Genomic DNA, 21,298 nt, shown 5'->3' on the forward strand with positions numbered 1-21,298 from the left:
ATGAACCTTTTTAAAATGATAAAACTATAAAGAATACAGGAGGAAAGACATGTTCATATACTGAAATGAGAGGACTGTAAATTTGTAGTCTTCTTAGAAGCAGTTTGGTATTTAACTCTAAGCTGTATGGAGCAGGAATCAGTCTCTTTTGTTCTCCCTTATATCCCCATTGATTAACACAGTGTTTTGGCATATGGGAACTATTTGATCATTAATTACTGAACAAAAATTGGATGAATGACTAGATAAATACTATGAGCCTTAAAGAAGTTGCATAATTGACTCAGTGAGGACCTTTCCTGAAAATATATCTCTATGAGAAATGTGATCAAATGTTCATGTACACCAATGTTGACTTCAGTATTGTTTGTATTAATTATAATTTAAAAAGATAACCTAAACTCCAACAATTTGAATTTTGATAGAAAGAGGAATATTTGGCAGTAATAAAATTATGTCGACAAGAAAAATAGTTACCTGACTTAGGAAAATATTCACAATATATTGTTAGTTTCAAAAAGCAATGTGGTTTTATATCGTCAAATTCGCACAGGCATATACAGACAATATCTTTAGGTGAGCATGTGTTAATACAAAATATTATATATATTTTTCTGAAGATACATATAGAGAGACAATTAAAAACACAAAAAGGGTATCAAAGCATTAACTGTGGTTACCTCGAGGCGGAATTACAGGTGTTTTAATTTTTTTCAAAAATACCTTTAGCTTAAAATATTTTTACCAGAAATGTGTTATTTTTACATCAAAACCAAATAATAAAATTATTTTTAAAAAAGAGTATAAATGTTCACCCTTAAACCAAGAGGATTTATAATTATCTACTTAGTTTTTATTTTTATTAAAAAATTAAATTGAAAATGGAGAATAAAAAAATATTGCAAGTCTTCCTCCTAATCTTGATGTGAATCTAAAACTGTTCTAAAAAAAATAAAGCTTTAAAAAAAGAACCCAAAAACTCTGCAGGTAAGTGCAGTAATGTGTGTGATATAGAATAAACTAGATCAGAAAAATGAATGAACAGTATGAAAATAGAATCAAAACTGTTTTGTACGACTGTCTTTCCAGTCTGTCAGAAGCAGATATATTTACTTATCATTCTACAATGTAATAAAATCCTAATTGTTTACATAGTTTTAAAGTTAATTCATTTTTTAAACAAAACGGTACTATTGAAGAACTATAACAAACACTGTTTACCACTAGCTAAATAACACAGCCCATCAGAATAAAGTACAAAGGCCTTCAATTATGGATTTTTAATGTGGTAGTGCCAACTACTGTACTCTGAGCACTTATATTTAATGGTGAAAATGATGGATAAAAAAGGTCATGCAGTCTACAATAGATTGTACAGAAACTAATTATAAAATAATATTTCATGACATTATTTCAGCCTTCTAGAGAACAAATGGCTCCTAAATTGGACAAAGAAGTTGTGCAGAATCATTTCTTTTCCTCTGGTTGTCCTCTCAAAGTACAATCCTGTACCTTCATCATTGAACACCATGACCCATTTGAATGCAGAACCTAATTTCTGAACAGTGATTCCAATATTTTAACAGCACCACAATAGAATAAGAATCTGAGTATAACTAAAAACAAAACAAAACAATAAATGCATGTTAACTTTTTATTATATTCTGTTTTAAAGAGAACTACTATAAGGGTAAAAGATATCACTCTTGATCTTAAGGCACATGCATAATTAGTAATGATAATAATTATAAAGCAAATTTAAAACTAATTAAGTACTTTACATACAAGGCCCTGTGCTAATATTCATTCAGAAACCAAGAACACTTTATTGAACTAGTGCTACATGCTGGGTACTGGGGAAACAAAGGTAAATAGTTTGTGCTCTAATGGAACTCAGCTTAGTGGAACATATAGATAAGTACTCATAACTGTGATACAATGTATAGGTAAGTCATATACAGTAACCAGCTAGACATAAAGGTATAGACGACATGGTCTCTCCTCTCCACAGCCAGGGATACAGTTGAGGAGTCTGGGTCCAAATGTATAACTTAATAATGATACTATAAGAATTATCACAAAGGTAAGTGGATAACTAGCATGGTGGGTCAGACTCTAAGTTGGGCATATGAGAAATCTCTCACTCTCTTATCAGCAGACTGAGAAGGACGCTAACCACAATGCAAGGTAATATGCCAACGGCACAGGCTACCATGTTAAGTCTAGGTTTTGTGTTATGATGAGCTGGAAAGGATTAATGAGGAGGATGTGCTTGAACCAGGTCTTTAAAGAATGGATAGACTCTGTTAGGCAGAATGGGACACTGCATCAGAAGAAAATGGAAAATTGATAGTCTAATGCAGAGGTTGGCAAACTTTTTCTGTAAAGGGCCAGATTCTCAATTCTATTAGACTCAACCTTTCCACTTTATAACAATTGTTTTGTAAGATCCTCCTTTCTCCATCTGAAATGAAATTCATAGATAATACAACTGCCTACACATATTTTTTATATACTAAAGTAAAAGGAGAAATACAAAAAAGTATTTTATATTAGAAAGATGATTTCAATATGTCAATCTGTGAGCCCAACTGTACTGAACAATGCAGTGAAGTAGTCAAATGCTCACATGTACTTATAATTAATAAACATAGATTTAAATGGAATAAAGAGACCAGATACCATTTCTTACAACAAGTATAAGAAAAGTGAAAGAAAAAATACATATATGATGGATCCTAGATTAAAAATTAGTGTTGGAAGAAATAATAACAGATCATTTGCAGCTAATAAGAGATCAAAGGAAATAACTTCAGTTCAAATACAGATAATAGGGCGCCTGGGTGGCTCAGTTGGTTAAGCAACTGCCTTCGGCTCAGGTCATGATCCTGGAGTCCCGGGATCAAGTCCCACATCGAGCTCCCTGCTCAGTGGGGAGTCTGCTTCTCCCTCTGACCCTCCCCCTGCTCGTGCTCTCTCTCTCTAGCTCATTCTCTCTCTCAAATAAATAAAAAATCTTAAAAAAAAAAAAAACAAATACAGATAATATAAGAAGAGTGCCAATAGTTAAAGTGGAGAAAGCTAAAAAAAAAGTCATATTTTTAGAAATAAACTGACCCTTATTTATAACTTTGGTGTCAAAATAATTCCCTGTTTCCTGTAAGACAGGCCAGTGAGGTAATTTATCTATCATCTCTTTATCCCTATCTCTTTAGCCCTGTTTGGAATTCTCCCCAATGTAAAGGTATACATTTGATTTCTAGTACTTCAAAAGACCTTGGAACTCTATCCTTTGATTAAAAAAATGGGGAATGGGGACTGGATTTAACAACAACAACAGCAACATAACTCAGAACCTAAGAGCTTATAGGGAAGTTAAGTGTAAATGACCTTTGGGATAATACCAGAGTAGTACTGAAAACCACAGAAAACTAAACAAAAAGTAATTTCGGTTACTTTCACAAAACGTATTTCTCATTATATGATAAAAATGTTTAAAAAATTAATATATGGTATGTCAGTGAAATGAAATGTTTTTTTAAAACAATCCTATTAATGAAATTTAGTGAGATCTTTGTATTTTACGTATTTCTAACAATTTAAAATCTTTGGTTGTAGGTCTATTAAAAGAAGCCTCAAGTCTCTTCAATTACATAATGGCAGGTGATATTTACAAATGGAGACTGATACAGGAGAGATTATCGGTGACAGCAATCAATACAGGAGCAGCAGCTTTAGGATAGGATCTTCCAAAATGGGAATCAATTCCTGTTAAATCCCTAACAGAACAAAATAAAATGATTCCTTGATTTACATAGAAGTTACATTCCCAGAAGGTTTAATGATGAGTAAATCCTTGCAGAAAATACTTCAGATCTGTTTGTAAAACTGAATTTGACTCTAGGCTTAAAAAATCATAAACTCAAAAAAATCTTCATGAATGTCCAGTAGCATGTTAAAAATTGTGTAGTACAAAGGGTGATTCTTTGTTGTGCAGAACTTCTGTGCACATGACAGTGCATCTAGCATCCTTGGCTCCTTTCTGCTAGATGCCAGCATCACCTCCCAATCATTAGTAATACATAAACTATCTCCGTACAATTCTAAAATTATTTCTAGTGGCTCTTCTCTCTATCTCTTTGGGATTGCTAGTCTAAATTATGAGGTAGTAGAAATAAGGAGTGAAGATAAGTTTTTACATAATGCCCAACCTGCATTACCAACAAATTACATGTTTCATAATTTTCTGCCAATAACTAACTTCATAAAGAGGACAGGTCTTAGAGAGGAAAGGCAGCTTGACACAGTAAAAAGGTAACTCAGTTCTGCGTTCAAAGACAGGGACTGATTCTGCCACAAACTGAAGGACCCTGAGCAAATCTTTTAACTTTTCTAGGCTTCATGTTCTCCTTTGGAAAATGTACTAGATGACCTCTAAATTCCCATCCACGTCTGACATAATTATAACACATATATATGTCTTTGGGAAATTAAAAGAAGGGAACAAAGTAGACTAGAGAATGGAGGAGAATAAAATCGGGTGGGGCTACATTTGTAACAGATGAAACAATATCATAAAAAGGAAGAGGATGAACAATGGAGATGGTAGTATTAAAGAAAGATATTTGATTCTTGGCATGATAAATACCAAGTAGCTAATGTGAGATTTACAACATTCAGCACTGTGTGGTAATGCTTTTGGACATAAGACAGATAACGTCTACATGTGCTTTTGTTATGTATGTATATTAAGTTTAAAATACATGGTTCTCAATTCCTCACTATACATTTTTGCAAGATTGAATCTAATTTGCAAATAACCATAAGTTACAAGGTATTTCTTTGTCTTTTTTTTTTTAAAGATTTTATTTATTTATTAGAGTGAGAGCGAGCGAGCAGGAGGGAGAGGGAGAGAGAATATGAAGCAGACTCTGCATTGAGTGCAGAACCTGACGTGGGGTTTGATCCCATGAATCGAGATCATGCCTGAGCCGGAACCAAGAATTGGACGCTTAACCAACCGAGCCACCCAGCTGCCCCATTACAAGGCATTTCTAAGAGCAAGTATCAGTGCTGTGAGAATCAACTTCAACTCCTTCAGATCAGCACAATTCTTAACCTTAATCAGAGAGGGGAGGGGGCTTTAGGGGTCCAACCCACTCAGGGTTCCCAACACCAGAAAATGAAGCAGAATGGGAAAATCTAGGATTCTGCTAGGGGTTGCCAGTTCTCCCAACTATGTAAAACACTCCAATTGCTTAAGAAAATTTCCTGTTAAATTAGAAAGTTAAAAAAGTTCTCTGGGGATGTTCTACCTCCCACTGTTCCTCAAAGAAGTCTTTCTGTAAGATTTGGTGGAAAGGGTAAGTGGTCATATAGACACCTACATTTGAAACAAATTCTACCCTTATCAGATGTGCCATCAGGAGAAAGTTACTCAGCCCTAATTTTCACATCTATAAAATGGGGATTTTTAAAAAATTTTTTAAAGATTTTATTTATTTGTCAGAGAGAGAGAGAGAGAGTGCACAACGGGGCGGTGGGGGGGGGGGGGAGAGGTCCAGGCAGAGGGAGAAGCAGACTCCCCGCTGAACAGGGAGCCTGATACGGGACTCCATCTCAGGACTCTGAGATCATGACCTGAGCCACTTAACTGACTGAGCCACCCAGGCGTCCCTATAAAATGGGGATTTTAATACCACTCTTTTAATGTTGTTGGGAGAATTCAAAAAATGACCAACATAGAGCCCTAGCATAATGCTGCACACATTGTGGGTATCGTGAGTATTCAGTAAATATTATCACCTTTGCTCTTTCCTTTCTCACCCTCAGTTTGTGTCTACTTGTCCAGCCCTAGAGAAAATGCTCGGCTCATGTCAGCATCCAGAAGAGGGGGTGATTGAAGTGTTGACCAAGCAGCTTCAGGTCTGCTCAAGGAATGCCTAGAACTTTAATTCCTTTAGTATTATCTCTTATTCTCTTTTGTTTCCTTTGCCTGAAGGCAGCTGGTGTTTTCCAGAGACTAAAAAGTCTTATTCTTCCTTGGTAAGGGGCTCTCTTTCTAGAAGGACTCAGTAGAAGCAGTTGCAGAGTTAAAACAAGCTGTTAGATCTTTCTGGCTAGACATAAGCTGAGCCTGAGATTTCAGCCTAGGGCAACCCTACTTCTTGGACAAAAAAAGGTTCTCTGCACTCAAGTTGCTGCAAACTGCTGTGTCTGGAAGAGCTGCAAAGATTTACAGAGTTTGGCTAAATGCTTCAAACACAGGCTAGCAGGATGTTGCTGAGAAAACCTAATATCTCCTACCTTTGAATATAAGATAATGGGAATGCTACTTCATCAATACAGTTCTATTATGTATATATTTTGTCTGTGTGTGTGTGTGTGTGTGTGTGTAGGCTTTGTTGTAAATCTCTGAGAACCCTGAAGGGCAAAATGTCATCCCGTCATCATGTGGTACTGTGCCAAATGTTTCTGGACAGTTGCCTAACCTAACCTTCATTATTATAAGTAAGACATCAAAAAATTCAGTGAACAAAGTAGAAATTCTAACAAAGGACCACAATACTGATTAATTCACTCAATGGACAATAAGTTCTTCAGGTTAAAAAAGCATAATTTGGATATCATTAGTAATAATAAATACCACTTACTGAACAATTCCTATATTCTAAGCACCACCCTGGGCTTTTTTATATAGAGTATTTTTAATTCTTATTACATTTTCCCATAACATAATTTTATCATCCTAAGTTTTACAGAGAAGACAAATGAATCTTAAAGAGGTTAAGGAAGTGAGGTCACACAGAGCTAGTAAGTTCAAACTTAGGACTGTCTCTCCTTAAAGCATAAATCTTTTCCAAAGCGCTTCCCATTAATGAATGGGTGTCAGTTGACAGAGTCACAGAATATTAGTATTGGAAGAGATATGGGACTTCATTTAGGGAAGATCGTTTTTTCTTAGAAACAGAGAAACTGAGGCCCAGAACGATTCACTGACGACAAAGCCAAACCCATAGAGAGTAGCAGAGCAGGTGCCAGGATCCTGCAGTGACCGGCTCCATGCTGCCTGCTCAGTGGAGTCCTCATTGAAGCCCACAAGACTTTTTGTGACCAAGCCCTGCCCAGGTCTCCAGCCCCAGCTCTTGATGAACCTACTCTCTAGTGCCTAATGCTCTGGGCAAACAGAACTCTGAGCAGTTCCACACAGCAACCGGGGTGTTATATGTGTTTCTGGTTTTGTTATTTTTACCCAGAAATCTTATCTCTCTTTGCTCACTTGAGAAACACAGGCACATTACTTTTAATTCAGCCCAAGGATCACCACTTCTGGAAGTCTTCCCTGATTCACTTATTTTTCTCTTCCTAATGAATTAAGGAATAGGTTAATAATAGCCAACTTTTATAGCAGGCTTCTTACTCATTCATTCTACAAATATTTATTGAACCCCCTTACTACATGTTAGCACTGTGCTAAGTGCCTTATATTTATTATGTTAATCATTCCTCACTACAATCCTGAGTTAGGTACTACTTTTATGCTCATTTTATAAAACAGAAAATCTACGCTTAAAGAGATGCAGTACCTTTTCATAAAAATAAAATTAAATAAATAAATGTATACATTAAAAATGTAAAAATGTTCTTGCTTTCTTACTCCTCTATGGTTCCTCTGTATCCTGAATATGTATCGACTATGGACTTTGTAGGACTCTACGGAACTTGTTTCACTTCCAATTTGTGACTTATGATGATATAATTCTGTATACATAATGATACATTTACTAAATATTATATACCACTGCAGGCCATAAGCTCCAGGATGGTAGGGGTAGTATTTCTTTTGTTTACTATCCTATCCACAGGCCAGAGAGAGCAGCACATGGTAAGCACTCAGGAAATGATAGGTGAATAAACAAATGAAGAATGAATGAATGAAGTTCAAATGCATAGAACTCTGGTCTTTGAATCTCAGCTGTTCTGTGCTTCCTCCCCAGATCAGCCTGCACTGGGGAGAAATGCCACATACACAATGATGGACATCCTTCCCGCCCCCCACCCCAAGGCCAACACTATTATCCTACATGTGCATTCTAGAACTCACTTCTGGAAACTATAATTTTCCATTTTCTTACCTATTATTATGGTTATATTAATTGTACAGATCCAAATGGAATGAAAACTTATTTGAGAAAGGACAGAAGCTGTTTTTTAGTCTTGCTGAGGAACAACATAATGACAGTGTCCTGTTAAGCACACAGCACCCCAAATAACAGGAGTTTGGCAAAGAGCCTTGGGAGGAACTCAAGTCATTACCATGGCCCTCTATTATAGCAGCCGGAAATCACACTGCTGATTTCCACGTAATACAGCAAATATCTCTGAGGGCAGGATCCCAGCTCCCAGACACTTAGCAGCCCTCAGGCATGTTCTGTACCATATGTGGGACCCGAGGCTACTCTACAGCATGCACTCTCCCCCTGTCTACTTTATCAAGAATTCTAATGTTTAGTACCATTAACCTCCATCCTTCATTTCACAATATTTCACAGGATATCTCTAGTTAATTTAAGGGGTATGAATAGTATCACAAAATTCTCAAAACATGGGTGTATAGTACTTACACATACCTGTATATTTTAAATATTAGATATGTTCTACAGATACATATGTAAATGAATGTACATATACATGTAGTCATATATATATGAATACACATACATAAATCAGCATTTTAGAACACTTATAAGAAGTAAAGAAATGTACTTTATATGGAGAGAATAAAACATCCTTTGGAAGAACAAGATAGTACTTTCTGGGTGAGAAAAGAATAATATAGAACTTTAATTTTTATATGTATATATGTATATGCATGCCTACATGTATATGTATATATATACACATATACCCATATATATATACTTATAAATACATGAAAATATGTTAATATGTGCAAGTATCTAGGTATTACAGGGATATTTAAATACATATATTAAAATCCATGCATAACACTTTCACAGGACTGAGATGGTAAAAGAATGGAAGGGTCAGGTGTCACAACACTGAAGACCCTAAAAGATACGGTATTGTAACTCCAATATTTGGGGATCATTGTTCTTCCTAGCTAACAATAAAGTACCTGTGAATAAGAGCGGAAATTTATAGAAATGTGTGTGAAAAAGAATGGGAGATGGTGACTGTCTCAATTTATTGCCTTTTCATATGTCACTGGATCTTTAATTATCAGTACAGAGAGTCTATTTCAATCCTTTAAAGCATTAAATGGCTATAAATTTAAGGCAAGTAGGAGGCTGACTTTGTTAAAAACCAAGGAAGGGAAAAGTTTCCCTTGACTGATGAAAAATGTACAAAAATTTGAGAGCATGGTTATTTTAATGTACAATTAGAGATTTTTGGTTTGAGAAATTATCATTTATGAAATGCAAATCTTTTTGCATCTTGGATAAAAAGAATTGTGACCATAAAACAAGTTTGCTTATTCTACTCTAAAGCAAGTTGGCTTATTCTACTCTGTGCAAAAACTATAAGTTAGATGTGTGTTTGTCTTCTTTGCCTATGTGAGCCTTGAGAATCTAACATAATCGACACAGAGATATACTTTAAAGACATTTAAATGCATGCATTTGTAAAAGAATAGGTAGAGACTTCAAAATTGTCAAGACTGTTTTTTCAGTTTGGAATTCATGTTAACTTTAAAAAATAACCAAGTTTCCAAATATCAGGCTCCATTTCAAACTGAACCAGTTTAATACTAAAATGACAATATATTCTTCATTTAAATCAAGATGCTGAGATGCATGATATCAACGCATCAAAAGTCACATATGTGCAACAGTATCATTAAGATCTAGTGATAGATGATATTCTTGGAAGTACTTTTTAAAAAACTAATATTAAAATTAGAATGTTTTCTCCACCTCTCAGATCATAACATTTCATTCATGATCAATAGCCACTTCTCAATTATGTTAAGATCACGTTAAAATCAAGAAAGGATTTTTTTTTCCGCAAACAGCTTTTCTCTTTTTCAATGGATATTTAAGAACTATCGTTGTTCAATATTTATGACAGTGATTACAGGAGCACTCTATTTAAATTTTACAGCATTTACAGGAAGTTGTCTTCCCTCTTATGGATGGGGGCAGGAAACAATGAGCCAATTTCATTTCTGATAAAATGCCAGTAGTTTAGGGCAAGAATAAGCTAGAAATTAAATTAAGGGAATCTGCACATCTGCTTCAGAAATACATTATAGAAGAAAGAGAGTTATAGTTTTTAATATAAATAACCTTGTTGTTTCCCTATTAATAAATAAAATGTTTCATTATTTTATTCTGAGTGTAATCATCCTCTAGTTTGTTCCCAATTATTCCTTTTGTTTGTAAAATGAATTATTTAGGAAAAACATAATTTCTTCCCTATTACTGAAAAGGTATACAGTATTATAAGAGTAAAATTAGAAGAGCATAGTTCAAATCACTACTTTAAATAGGTGAAGAAATAAATGCCCTTTCATGGTTAAAGAGATGGAAAGTATCTAAGTTTATTTCTTCTCTCCATTAAAAAAAAAAAAATGAGGCTAGGCAAGACACAAAAGTTAACAATGGTTAGAAGTTAAAGTGCTGCTAAAAGCCTATGATACAGCATAGTAAAATCATCTGAGGACTAGAGAAGTTGAACTTGGGGAAAGTCACTGAAAGAAACTGAGCATAGCATCTTTGGACTCCCACAGGCCACCCAGAGATGTGAGCCCACAAACACCTGTAAAAATGCCAGGTTTTTCCAGGCCCACCATCTTCCAAACAGGCGCACCCAGTCAGCAAGGAGGACCCGGCAAAGTTTTCCAAACCATGCTACCATCACACAACTTGCTCTCAGTTTCTTCCGATATTCAAGGGAAAGTCATAAGGAAAAGGCTCACCTGTGTTGGGCTGAACCAACCATGTGGGCAGGCGCAACGCTCCCCACAAGTCCCTTTGCCCTTGGTGCCCGTCTTGTGGGGGCTTTTCCGCACACTGTCCCACAAAGTGACCAGCTTGGTCCTGTTTGAAGCTGGGCCCCCAGATCCTGATGAGGGCATGGTCTGAGAATTGTACCCAAGCCCCTGAGGGCTCCTCTGCCAGCCACAAGCACAGTGGGCATCCCTGATCAGTGTGGGTGCACTCCTGCCGGCATCCATCCCATCGGACCCCCGGCTGCAGCTGCGTTGCTTGGTGAGGTATGCATTCATACCGCACTGATGCCTACTCTTGCCTTTGGTCAGCTCTGCACAGGAATGTCTCCTCCCTCACACCCCTTTCTTCCAGGCAGTTGTAAAAGTCTTTTTTTTTTTTTTTCCTCCCGTGGATCCCTCAGTATCTTTGACAGCTGCTATAAGCAGTGCATCGTGGGAGCAGCGAGAACAGCTCCGCACAGCATTATCTGCGGGCTGGTAGCTCTTTGTCAATAGATGACTCAACTCACAGAGCAACTTGACAGCATCCCTGCTCTAGGCAGAAGCAATCAATGCTCCACACAGCTGGGCTACAACACTGTACACTGTGTTACAAGCCCTTTTGGGATGGAGCCCCACAGTAAAGAATACTGTTTGCAATTTGGCATTCTGGCGTTTCCCTCTCCTAGATGAGCCCTGCACAAAAGACAGACCTCAGGAGAGAAAGCTTCTTATCAGACTAGCAGGACCCTTCTAGCCTGAAATAATATAGGATGGGCAATTTAAAATGATGGGAAAGTTAACCTGTAAAGAAATTTCCAACACTTACAGGAATCACTTATCTAGAGAGATACTTGCCAAGACACAGAACACATCATGAGGTAGCTAAGTAAGAGCATCAATATTAACTCTAAACAACATTAATTCATTTAGAAAAATCACTGAGATCACAGCATTATACTACAGTCCTTTAAAATTTGGAGGTTTAATTTGTTTTAGATCATGATTATATAAGTATTATAATTCAAACATACATTTTTTATGCAATGAATGATTATTAATTCGTTCTGATTCAAAATAAAGCAATTTTCAAAGTTCAAAACTGATGGGTTGGCTTATTTAAACATAGTGTTTTTCCTTACCCCAAATTATTCTGAGGATTTCCTTTCAAATACTTTACCACAACAAATACATTCACCACAGAGAGAGTCTGCATTTTAAAGTGAAAGACACATCCAACTCTGCCATCCAGTATTTTGGTTTCCACAGGCAGAATTTTTAAATTCTTTCACTGGAAAATGAGTGAAATCTATCCAATTTAAAGCAATTGCCTTCCAGAGAGGACATGATTGTTTTAAAATTTTAGTATGATTGCAGAAGCCATACATAGTATTTTTAGCAAGGATAAATGCTAATTACTAGAGCATATAGAATTTTTATTATGTTTGAAACTTTCCATATTTGTTGCCAAAATGCCTATCCCTATCACATATCCCTGAAGGAACAATTTTGGTTTGATTGGGATACAAGCTGCCATTTATGCAGCACCAAACAAAAACGACGGAGTCCCAAGATATAATGATTTTATCCAAAGACCATCAGAGAGCCACCTTCTCACTGCTGGGGCAGCGTAGACCTCATTTCCGACTGAGTTGGCAAGGTTCTTATTTCAAAGGCTAGGATTATAACATATTTTACATTTCAACACTAGAACTCCTAGGACAAATCATTATTATATATAAAAACTCGGAAAGGTAGGAGTAGGATCTACTCTTCCTGTGCATCTCCATAAAAAGGTCCTTTTCCAAATTCTGCACAAGGGGTTGCTATAAGTAACTTGCCTAGGAATGTAGGCATTCAAAACACCTTTGCTAAGTAATAATGACCCATATGTGTAAGTTCAAAGGGCAGGGCTGGTTTGCTATTGACCTCCCCGCCCCCGCCCCCCCCGCCCAAGCACCTAGCACACTGCCTGCCCAACACGTAACAGACTTATAATAAATATATATTTTTTGGATGGATAAATGAATGGTTGGGTGAGTGCAAATATAGAAGGAGAGAGACAGGCAGGAGCTGACTGACATGTTTTGAAAATAATATTTAGTTCAGCAATGCTCCAGAAACTTTAATTATTCCTTTAAGGTTAGCTGTAGTGTTGTTTTTGAGGTACTAAGGAAATTTGCAAAAAAAAAAAAAAAAAAAAAAAATGAAGATTTGAACTGCTGGATAGAAATAACAATGGCATTAATGGTCTTTTTTTCCTGAAAAAGAATTCAGGAGTTAAGATCAATACCTAAAAATAGTAAAATTGAGGCAAATAGATCATCATGTGATGCTCAATGGGAAAAAGGGCAGAATATCAGCCATATCTCTTCCCTTTTCTGCTCTCTCCTCTCTCCTCTTTCTCTCTTCTCTTCCTCCCTCCCTCTCTCTTCCTCCCCCACCCTCCCCTCTCCCTCTCTCTCATTTTTTATGCTGGGATCAAGGGATAATGCCTGAAAGAACTTCTAGGTCAAATAAAGCCCTAGAGAACTTCGTATTTGTCTGGTGTCACCATGATACATGGCTATATGGTAGGACTTGATGCAATATGGCAATACAATCACCCCCAAATGAGAATGTCAAGAAGTGATAAGTTTGACTCTCTCCAGTCTTATCTAACCATAGATCCTTCTCGAGTTTTTCAGGCAGATATCATTGCTCAAAGGCCCATTGCCATCTTTAGGGAATGCATGGCCTGTTCTCACCCATTTGCCTCTCAAGTATAAGAATCAATCTGAACAGGAGTAAGTCAGTGTGAATTCATTAAAATTTTGTAATGGTGTGTGCAGTTTGCAGCAAGACAGAAAATTTCCCGGCTGGGCACTACACAAAGATATTATAAATCTTCACAGGGACCTAAATGTGTTATGAATGGGTTGTTTGGAATGAGCTATCTCTTCTCATTACAAGGACAATAGAATTTTTGTTTTACTAACCTCGGTATGCCATTTCTATACAGATAAATAAACATCATACATTGCATAACTAATGTTACTTTCTTCCAAAGATCCTAAAGACCATAGCAAACTTTCATGACACGTATTACAAGACTATACTGAAATTATTCTTTCACTTTAACATGTATAAAATATATCCAGCCTCCTGCCTTCCTCTTCCCCCCAATTTTTTTTTTCTTTTCAGACATGACATTTGTCTTTCTAAGTCTGATGACAGACCACTTACACAGATAAATACGTCCAACTAGCCCACTGTACTATGAGACAGACCTACTAATTAAAGATAATTCAATTTGGTCAACTGTAATTGGACAATTGTAATGACCATGAGATGACATGAAATTCTGGCCAAAGAGAAATTAGTGGTGTACAAGTACATATCCTACTTATCACTGTGATTTAACATGGGCAGATGGTGCACATGGTAATGCCTAGATGAGATATATCTTACTGACCTCTCGTTGACCTGACACGGACTCCACAGAACAACCCCTAGTTTTAAAGCAAGGGCTTAAAACTAATATCCAGCTTGATTTGTTTAATAAAAAATAAATAGCAAAGATGCATTACTAAATAAATTGTGCTGTACTAAAGCACGATGCAGGCTTTGTTTCTAGAAAAAAAATTCCTTCAGGCATTCTATGCATAGGGGAAATGAAGATATTAATTACGAAAGAAGAGCTGAGTGCTTGCTAAAGAAGGACTGGGCAGCACAAGCCCCATAGCAGCTATAAGTAATGTGGGAAATAATCACAAAATAATATAAGGTAATAGTTACAATTTTTCTTGATTTGAGAGGTGTACACAGTCCATTCCTGGGGCCACAGACTGGAGATGTTATTAATGCCAGCTAATATTCTTCTACATCTAATAGCCTTTAGCCTGGGCAATATCTAGATCTGAGCATATTCACGTTTGGAAGTAAAAGAGAACTGAGAATATTTAAAGTATTTTAGGCTTTAAAATTATTTCCCAAATCCTTAAATCAATCCAATTATAATTCTTCTAGGGCAGACACAGGCAAGAATTTAAGAGGGTGGAAAGACACATGCCAAATTGCCATAGAGATTTAACCTGGACTGAGGATTTAATAGGAAGTGGAAAAAAATAAAAATGTCCCCATGTACATTCTTCTCACTAAATGTACTTGGACTTGGGTGGGTGTTGATGAAGAGGGGATCTGTCTGAATTAACAATGAGGCTAAATTGTGAAATGTTTTTCAGGAAATGCAGATTTATTATATTCCAACACATGCAGTAACACTATTAGAGAAAAGAACACAAGTTATGTGACATTTCTTAGAGAATCTGAAAGGAATACTAAAAAAAAGGTAATCATTTATAATGTACATATTTTAGCAGCGGAATCTAAGTGATGGACTCTATTACTACAGGAATTTTTTCTCATCCTGCAAGGTTAACCTGATGTCGCTTCTGTGAAGCTTTCCAAATCCCCCTGCGTATTCGGTTCACACTACAGTGTTTGTATACTTGTCTGCGCAAATATCTTCCACGTTTGTCTATTTCTCGCACTTACCATGATGACCACCCCCACCTAAGCTAGCATCATTTCTCTGTAAAACTGGTGAAACAGCTTCTTAACTGGTCTCTGGCACCCACCCTTACTCCTATTCATTCTCACACAGTGAGAATAAATGTCAATAAATAAGTGTCAATAAAATCCCATTCTCCAGGGATCTTTATCCCCATAGAGAGAACAATCTTCAAAGTGGCGTCCATGGTCCTTAATCATGTCCTCTGTGACCTGGCCTCTGCCCCTTTCACCAGTCTCACCAGTGCTCACTCCCCTGTCCTGCTCTCCAGCCGTGCAGGTCTCTACTACCTGCGCTTAGTCCCACCGTGTGGCCACTGCGCATGCTCTCTTCTCCTCCCCACAGTTCCGCACAATTCATTCCTGCTTACCCTTCTGTACCATGCATCGAGAGACTACCTCCCAAAAGCCACCCCAAGGAAACATACAGTACAATCTAAGAGTAAAAGTGGGCTTACTATGCAGCACAACCCCGAAACAAATCTCCAAGAGCTTCCTCCCTACCAGCTTGCCATCCCTAAGCCTCTTCTATTCAGAAATTCTGGAATCTTCCCCACCTTCCAAGGCTCAACTCAAATGTCACCTTTATAAGAGGGCATTCACAGGACACTGTCCCCCCTTTCCAGAGCAGATCATATCCTCTTACTGAACACTCATTTACAACACTTACAACAATTGTATTAAAAACAATAATTACGCTACTGTTTTGTGCCCTTTCCCCCAAACAGAGTGTAGGTAATGCCCATTAGGGAAGGGAGAGGGGTCTCTTTTGTGCATCAGCATCCTCCAAACCAAGCACAAAGTAAATGTTAGTATTTATTAAAGTAAATCAAACAAGAAAGGACATAAACTTGTCTTTCAGGGGTCATACCAAGGTAAGCATTTGGGTCTGGGTTCTACCTCCCCGTGTAAAATGAATAAACAAGAATTTGAACCTAAAAACAAAACAAAAGAAAAAAAACAATGTGCTTTTAAGGTCAGCATTTAAATGAAACATTCACTGTGGCTGAGAAGCCTAAGTGTATTAACTTTTTTTTTTTTAAGAAATTTGCTAGTGGTCTTCTAATGCTAAGAAATCGAAACAGCTTTTGTTTATTTTAGCAAGATATTCATTCATAAAAGCTGTACTTCCTGACAGCTGAGCTTTTCTCTCAAGTGTTTTCAAACTGTTCTCGGTTTCTAGATAGATAGTGCAAAAGGGGGAGGGGTTCCCCAAGTCAAAAGCCAGCCAGTGGTAAAGTAGGGAGCAGATCCCAATCTACAGCCACCAAAATCAAACTGCTCTTAAAATTATATAATCCAAACGGTAGAATGATTTCACAAGATATGAAGAGTGTGTATTAGAGAGCAGAAAGTCAAGATAACATCTTCTCTTCCTCCTACCAATCAAGTTAGAAAGTTAAAAAAAAAATCAAACATTATTACTCATAAACAAGCATCCTTTTTAGTTCCTTTTTTTTTAAAATTGTGGTAAAAATACACTATATGAGATCTACCCTCTTAACATTTTTTAAGTATATAGTACAGTACTGTTAACTCTAAGCATGATGCTGTACAGCACATCTCTAGAACTTTTTCATATTTCATGATTAAAAATCTATGTTCACTGAACAGCTCCCCCAACCACCTCCCAAGCCCCTAGCAACAACCATTCTGCTTTCTGCATCTATGAATTTCACTACTTTAGATACCTCATATGATATGCAAGCATGCCATATCTACCCTTCTGGAACTAGCATATTTCATTGGGCATAATGTCCTCAAGATTTACCCATGTTCTCACATATGGTAGGATCTTCTTCTTCTTTTAAGTCTGAATAATATTCCATTGTATGTATTGGGACTACATCAAAATAAAAAGCGTCTGTACAGCAAAGGAAACAATCAACAAAACTAAAAGGCGACATAATGAATAGGAGACGATACTTGCAAATGACATATCCAATAAAGGATTAATATCTAAAATATACAAAGAACTGTTAAAACTCAACACACACACACAAACAAATAATCCAATTAAAAATGGGCAGAAGATATGAACACACATTTCTTCAAAGAAGACATCCAGATGGCCAACAGACACATGAAAAGATGCTCAACATCACTCTTCATCAGGGAAATGCAAATCAAAACTAGAATGAGGCATCACCTCACACCTGTCGGAATGGCTAAAATCAAAAACACAAGAAACAACAGGTGTTGGCAAGGATGTGGAGAAAGGAGAACCCTCTTGCACTGTTGGTAGGAATGTAAACTGGTACAGCCATACTCTAAAGCAGTATGTAGGTTCCTCAAAAAGGTATTTACCCTGAAAACATAAAAACCCTAATCCAAAGAGATACATGCACCCCTATGTTTTTACAATAGCAAATTATTTACAATTATTTACAATAGCCAAATTATGGAAGTGGACCAGGTGTCCACTGATGGATGAATGGATAAAGAAGATGGGGTATATATCTACAACAGAATATTATTCAGCCATAAAAAAGAATGAAATCTTGCTATTTGCAATGACATGGATGGAGCTAAAGAGTATAATGCTAAGCAAAATAAGTCAGTCAGAGAAAGACAAATACCAGATGATTTCACTCATATGTGGAATTTAAGAAATGAAGTAAATGAGCAAAGGAAAAAAGAGAAAAAAAGAGAGACAAAGCAAGAAACAGACACTTAACTATAGGGAACAAACTGATGGTTACCACAGGGGAGGTGGTGGTGGGGGATGGGTGAAATAGTTGATGGGGATTAAGGAGTGCACCTGTTGAGATGAGAGCACTGAGTGATGTGTGGAATTGTTGAATCACTATATTGTACACCTGAAACTAATATAACACTGTATGTTAAATATACTGGAATTAAAATCTTAATTAACAAAAATGTTGTCTTCCAATCTATAAACACATTTGTGTCTTTTTCAATTTCTTTCAATAATGTTTTGTAGTTTTCATTGTACAAATCTTTCAATCCCTTGGTTAAGTTTATTCCTATTTTATTCTTTTTGATGCTATTGTAACTGACATTGTTTTCTTAACTTCCTATTCAAATTGTTAGCTGTTACACTAATTTTTGTATATTGATTTTATATCTTGTAACTCTGCTGAATTTATTAGGTCTAACAGTGTGTGTGTAATCTTTAGGATTTTCTATATATAAAATTATATTATCTGTGGACAGAGACAATTTTGCTTATTTCTTATTTGTTTCTCTTGCCTTTCTGCTCTGGTTAGGATTCCCAGTACCACACTGAATAGATATGTTGGGAATGAACATTCTTATCTTGTTCCTGATCTTAGGGGAAAAGCTTTTAGCTTCCCTCCCTTGGATATGATGTTAGCAATGAGTTTTGCATAAATAGCCTTTATTATGTTGAGGTAATCTCCTTCTATTCCTAGTTTGTTGAATGTTTTTCTCATGAAAGAGTGATGAAATTTGTCAGTGCTTTTTCTGCATCTATTGAGATAATCATGTGATTTTTATCCTTTGTTCCGTCAATGTGGCATATCACATTCAATGTGTTTTGTGTGTTCAACTACCTTTGCATCCCAGGGATAAATTCTATTTGATTATGGTGTATGATCCTTTTAATGTGCTGTTGAACTCAGTTTGCTGGTATTTATGGAGGATTTCTGCATCTACTTATCAGGGATATTGGCCTAAAATTTTCTTCTCTTTGGTATCTTTTCCTGGTTTGAAATCAGAGTAATGCTGGCCTTATAAGATCAGTCTAAAGGTGTTCTATCCTCTTCAAATTTTTGGAAGAATTTGAGATAGACTGGCCTTGATTTGTTTTCACATGCTTGTTAGATTTCACTCATAAAGCTATCTGGTCCTGGACTTTTTGTTGTTGTTGGGCAGTTTTAATTACTGATTCCATCTCCTTACTAGTTATAGGATCTGTTCAGATTTTTCTATTTCTTCATGATTCAGTCTTTGTGAGTTGTATGCTCCTATGAATTTATCCATTTCTTCTAGGTTATCCAACTTTTTGGTGTATAATTGTTCATAGTAGTCCTTATACTTTTAACTTCTGTGGCATCAATTGAAACATCTCTTTTATTTTTTATTTGAGTCACCTGTTTCTTTCTTAGTTAATATAACTAAAGATCTGTCAATTTTGTTTATGTTTTAAAAAACCAGTCCTTAGTTTCATTGATTTCTATTTTTTCTTGATTTTCTATTTTATTTCTGTTCTAATCTTAACATTTCCTTCTTTCTGCTAACTTTGGGTTTAGTTTGATCTTTTTCTAGTTCTATGAGGTGTAAAATTAGGTTGTTTACTTGAGGTTTTTTTTTTTCATTTTTTTATTATGTCATGTTAATCACCATACATTACATCATTAGTTTTTGATGTAGTGTTCCATGATTCATTGTTTGCGTATAACACCCAGTGCTCCATTCAATATGCGCCCTCTTTAATACCCATCACCAGGCTAACTCATCCCCCCACCCCACTCCCCTCTAGAACCCTCAGTTTGTTTTTCAGGGTCCATAGTCTCTCATGGTTCATCTAGCCCTCCGATTTCCACCCCCCTTCATTTCTCCCTTCCTACTACCTTCTTTTTTTTTTTTTTAACATATAATGTATTATTTGTTTCAGAGGTAAGCATTTATCACTATAAACTTCCTGCTTAGAACTGCTTTTGCTCTATCCCGTAAGTTTTGGTATGTTATACCTTCATTTTAGCCTTAAGGTATTTTCAAATTTCCAATTTCCTTTCTACTTTGATCCATTGGTTGGTCAAGAATGCATTGTTTAATTTCCAAATTGTTGTGGATTTTCCAGTTTTCCTTCTGCCATTGAGTTCTAGTTTCATTCTGCTGTAGTTTGGAAATATACTATCTCTTCCTGATGAATTGACCCTTTTATCATTATGTAAGGTATTTTTTTGTCTCTCTTGACAGTTTTTGACTTAGTGTATTTTGTCTAAGTAAGGCCACCCCTGCTCCTATTGGTTACCATTTGCACAGAATATATTTTTCCATCCTTTCACTTTTGGCCTATGTGTGTCCTTAAATCTGAAATGAGCTTCTTTTACACAGCATACAGTTTAGCCTTTTTAAAATCCATTCAACCCCTCTATGTCTTTTGATTGTAGAGTTTAACTCATTTACTTTTCAAGTAATTATTGATAGGGAAGGACTTACTATTGCTATTTTGTTCACTGTTTTCTATCTTGTAGCTTTTTTGCACCTCTTCTCTTGTCTTCCTTTGTGTTTCATTGTTTTGTTTTGTTTTGTTTTTTTTGGTAGTGACATGCTTTGATTGCTTTCTCATTTTCTTTTGTGTATCTTGTATAGGTATTTTCTCTGTGGTTATTTTGGGGCTTACATAAAACATCTTGTAATTAGGGGCGCCTGGGTGGCTCAGTCGTTGAGCGTCTGCCTTCGGCTCAGATCGTGATCCCGGGGTCCTGGGATCGAGCCCCGCATCAGGCTCCCTGCTCGGCAGGAGGCCTGCTTCTCCCTCTCCCACTCCCCCCTGCTGTGTTCCCTCTCTCACTGTGTCTCTTGCTGTCAAATAAATAAATAAAATCTTAAAAAAAAAAAAAAATCTTGTAATTAAAATAACCTGCTTTAAGCAGATAAGCTAACAACAATTTAACTTCAACTACATAAAAATACCCTACACTTTTACTTCTTCCCTACCATCAATGATATCACAAATAATCTTTTTATATTGTGTATTCATTAACATATTTTGTAGTGTGGGTAGGTACTGTGGGACAGTGTGGGGTCCCTAGGCCAGGCAAAGGCACGTGTCATCCCCTGTGCTGAGTTTCATGAGGAAGG

General features: G+C 36.4%; 1 protein-coding gene across 22 annotated transcripts in view; it reads right to left on the minus strand.

Annotated features, from left to right (window-relative positions):
- Positions 1-21,298, minus strand: part of DLG2 (discs large MAGUK scaffold protein 2) — a 1,693,368-nt gene that overhangs the window by 789,811 nt on the left and 882,259 nt on the right. For 2 of the 22 annotated variants that reach the window (XM_032393570.1, XM_032393553.1), the window contains exon 1: positions 10,943-11,937. The exons of 15 other annotated variants lie outside the window; for them this stretch is intronic. In XM_032393570.1, coding sequence (XP_032249461.1) covers positions 10,943-11,251 — 309 coding nt within the window. In that variant the 5' untranslated portion in view covers positions 11,252-11,937. Of the gene's footprint in view, positions 1-10,942; positions 11,947-21,298 lie in introns of those variants that run through there. 5 more of the 22 variants (XM_032393552.1, XM_032393559.1, XM_032393572.1 and 2 more) reach the window with 5 other exon arrangements.

The sequence above is a fragment of the Phoca vitulina genome, unplaced genomic scaffold (genome assembly GCF_004348235.1).
Source record: "Phoca vitulina isolate PV1807 unplaced genomic scaffold, GSC_HSeal_1.0 scaffold74, whole genome shotgun sequence".
In the NCBI taxonomy this organism is placed as follows: Eukaryota; Metazoa; Chordata; class Mammalia; order Carnivora; family Phocidae; genus Phoca; species Phoca vitulina.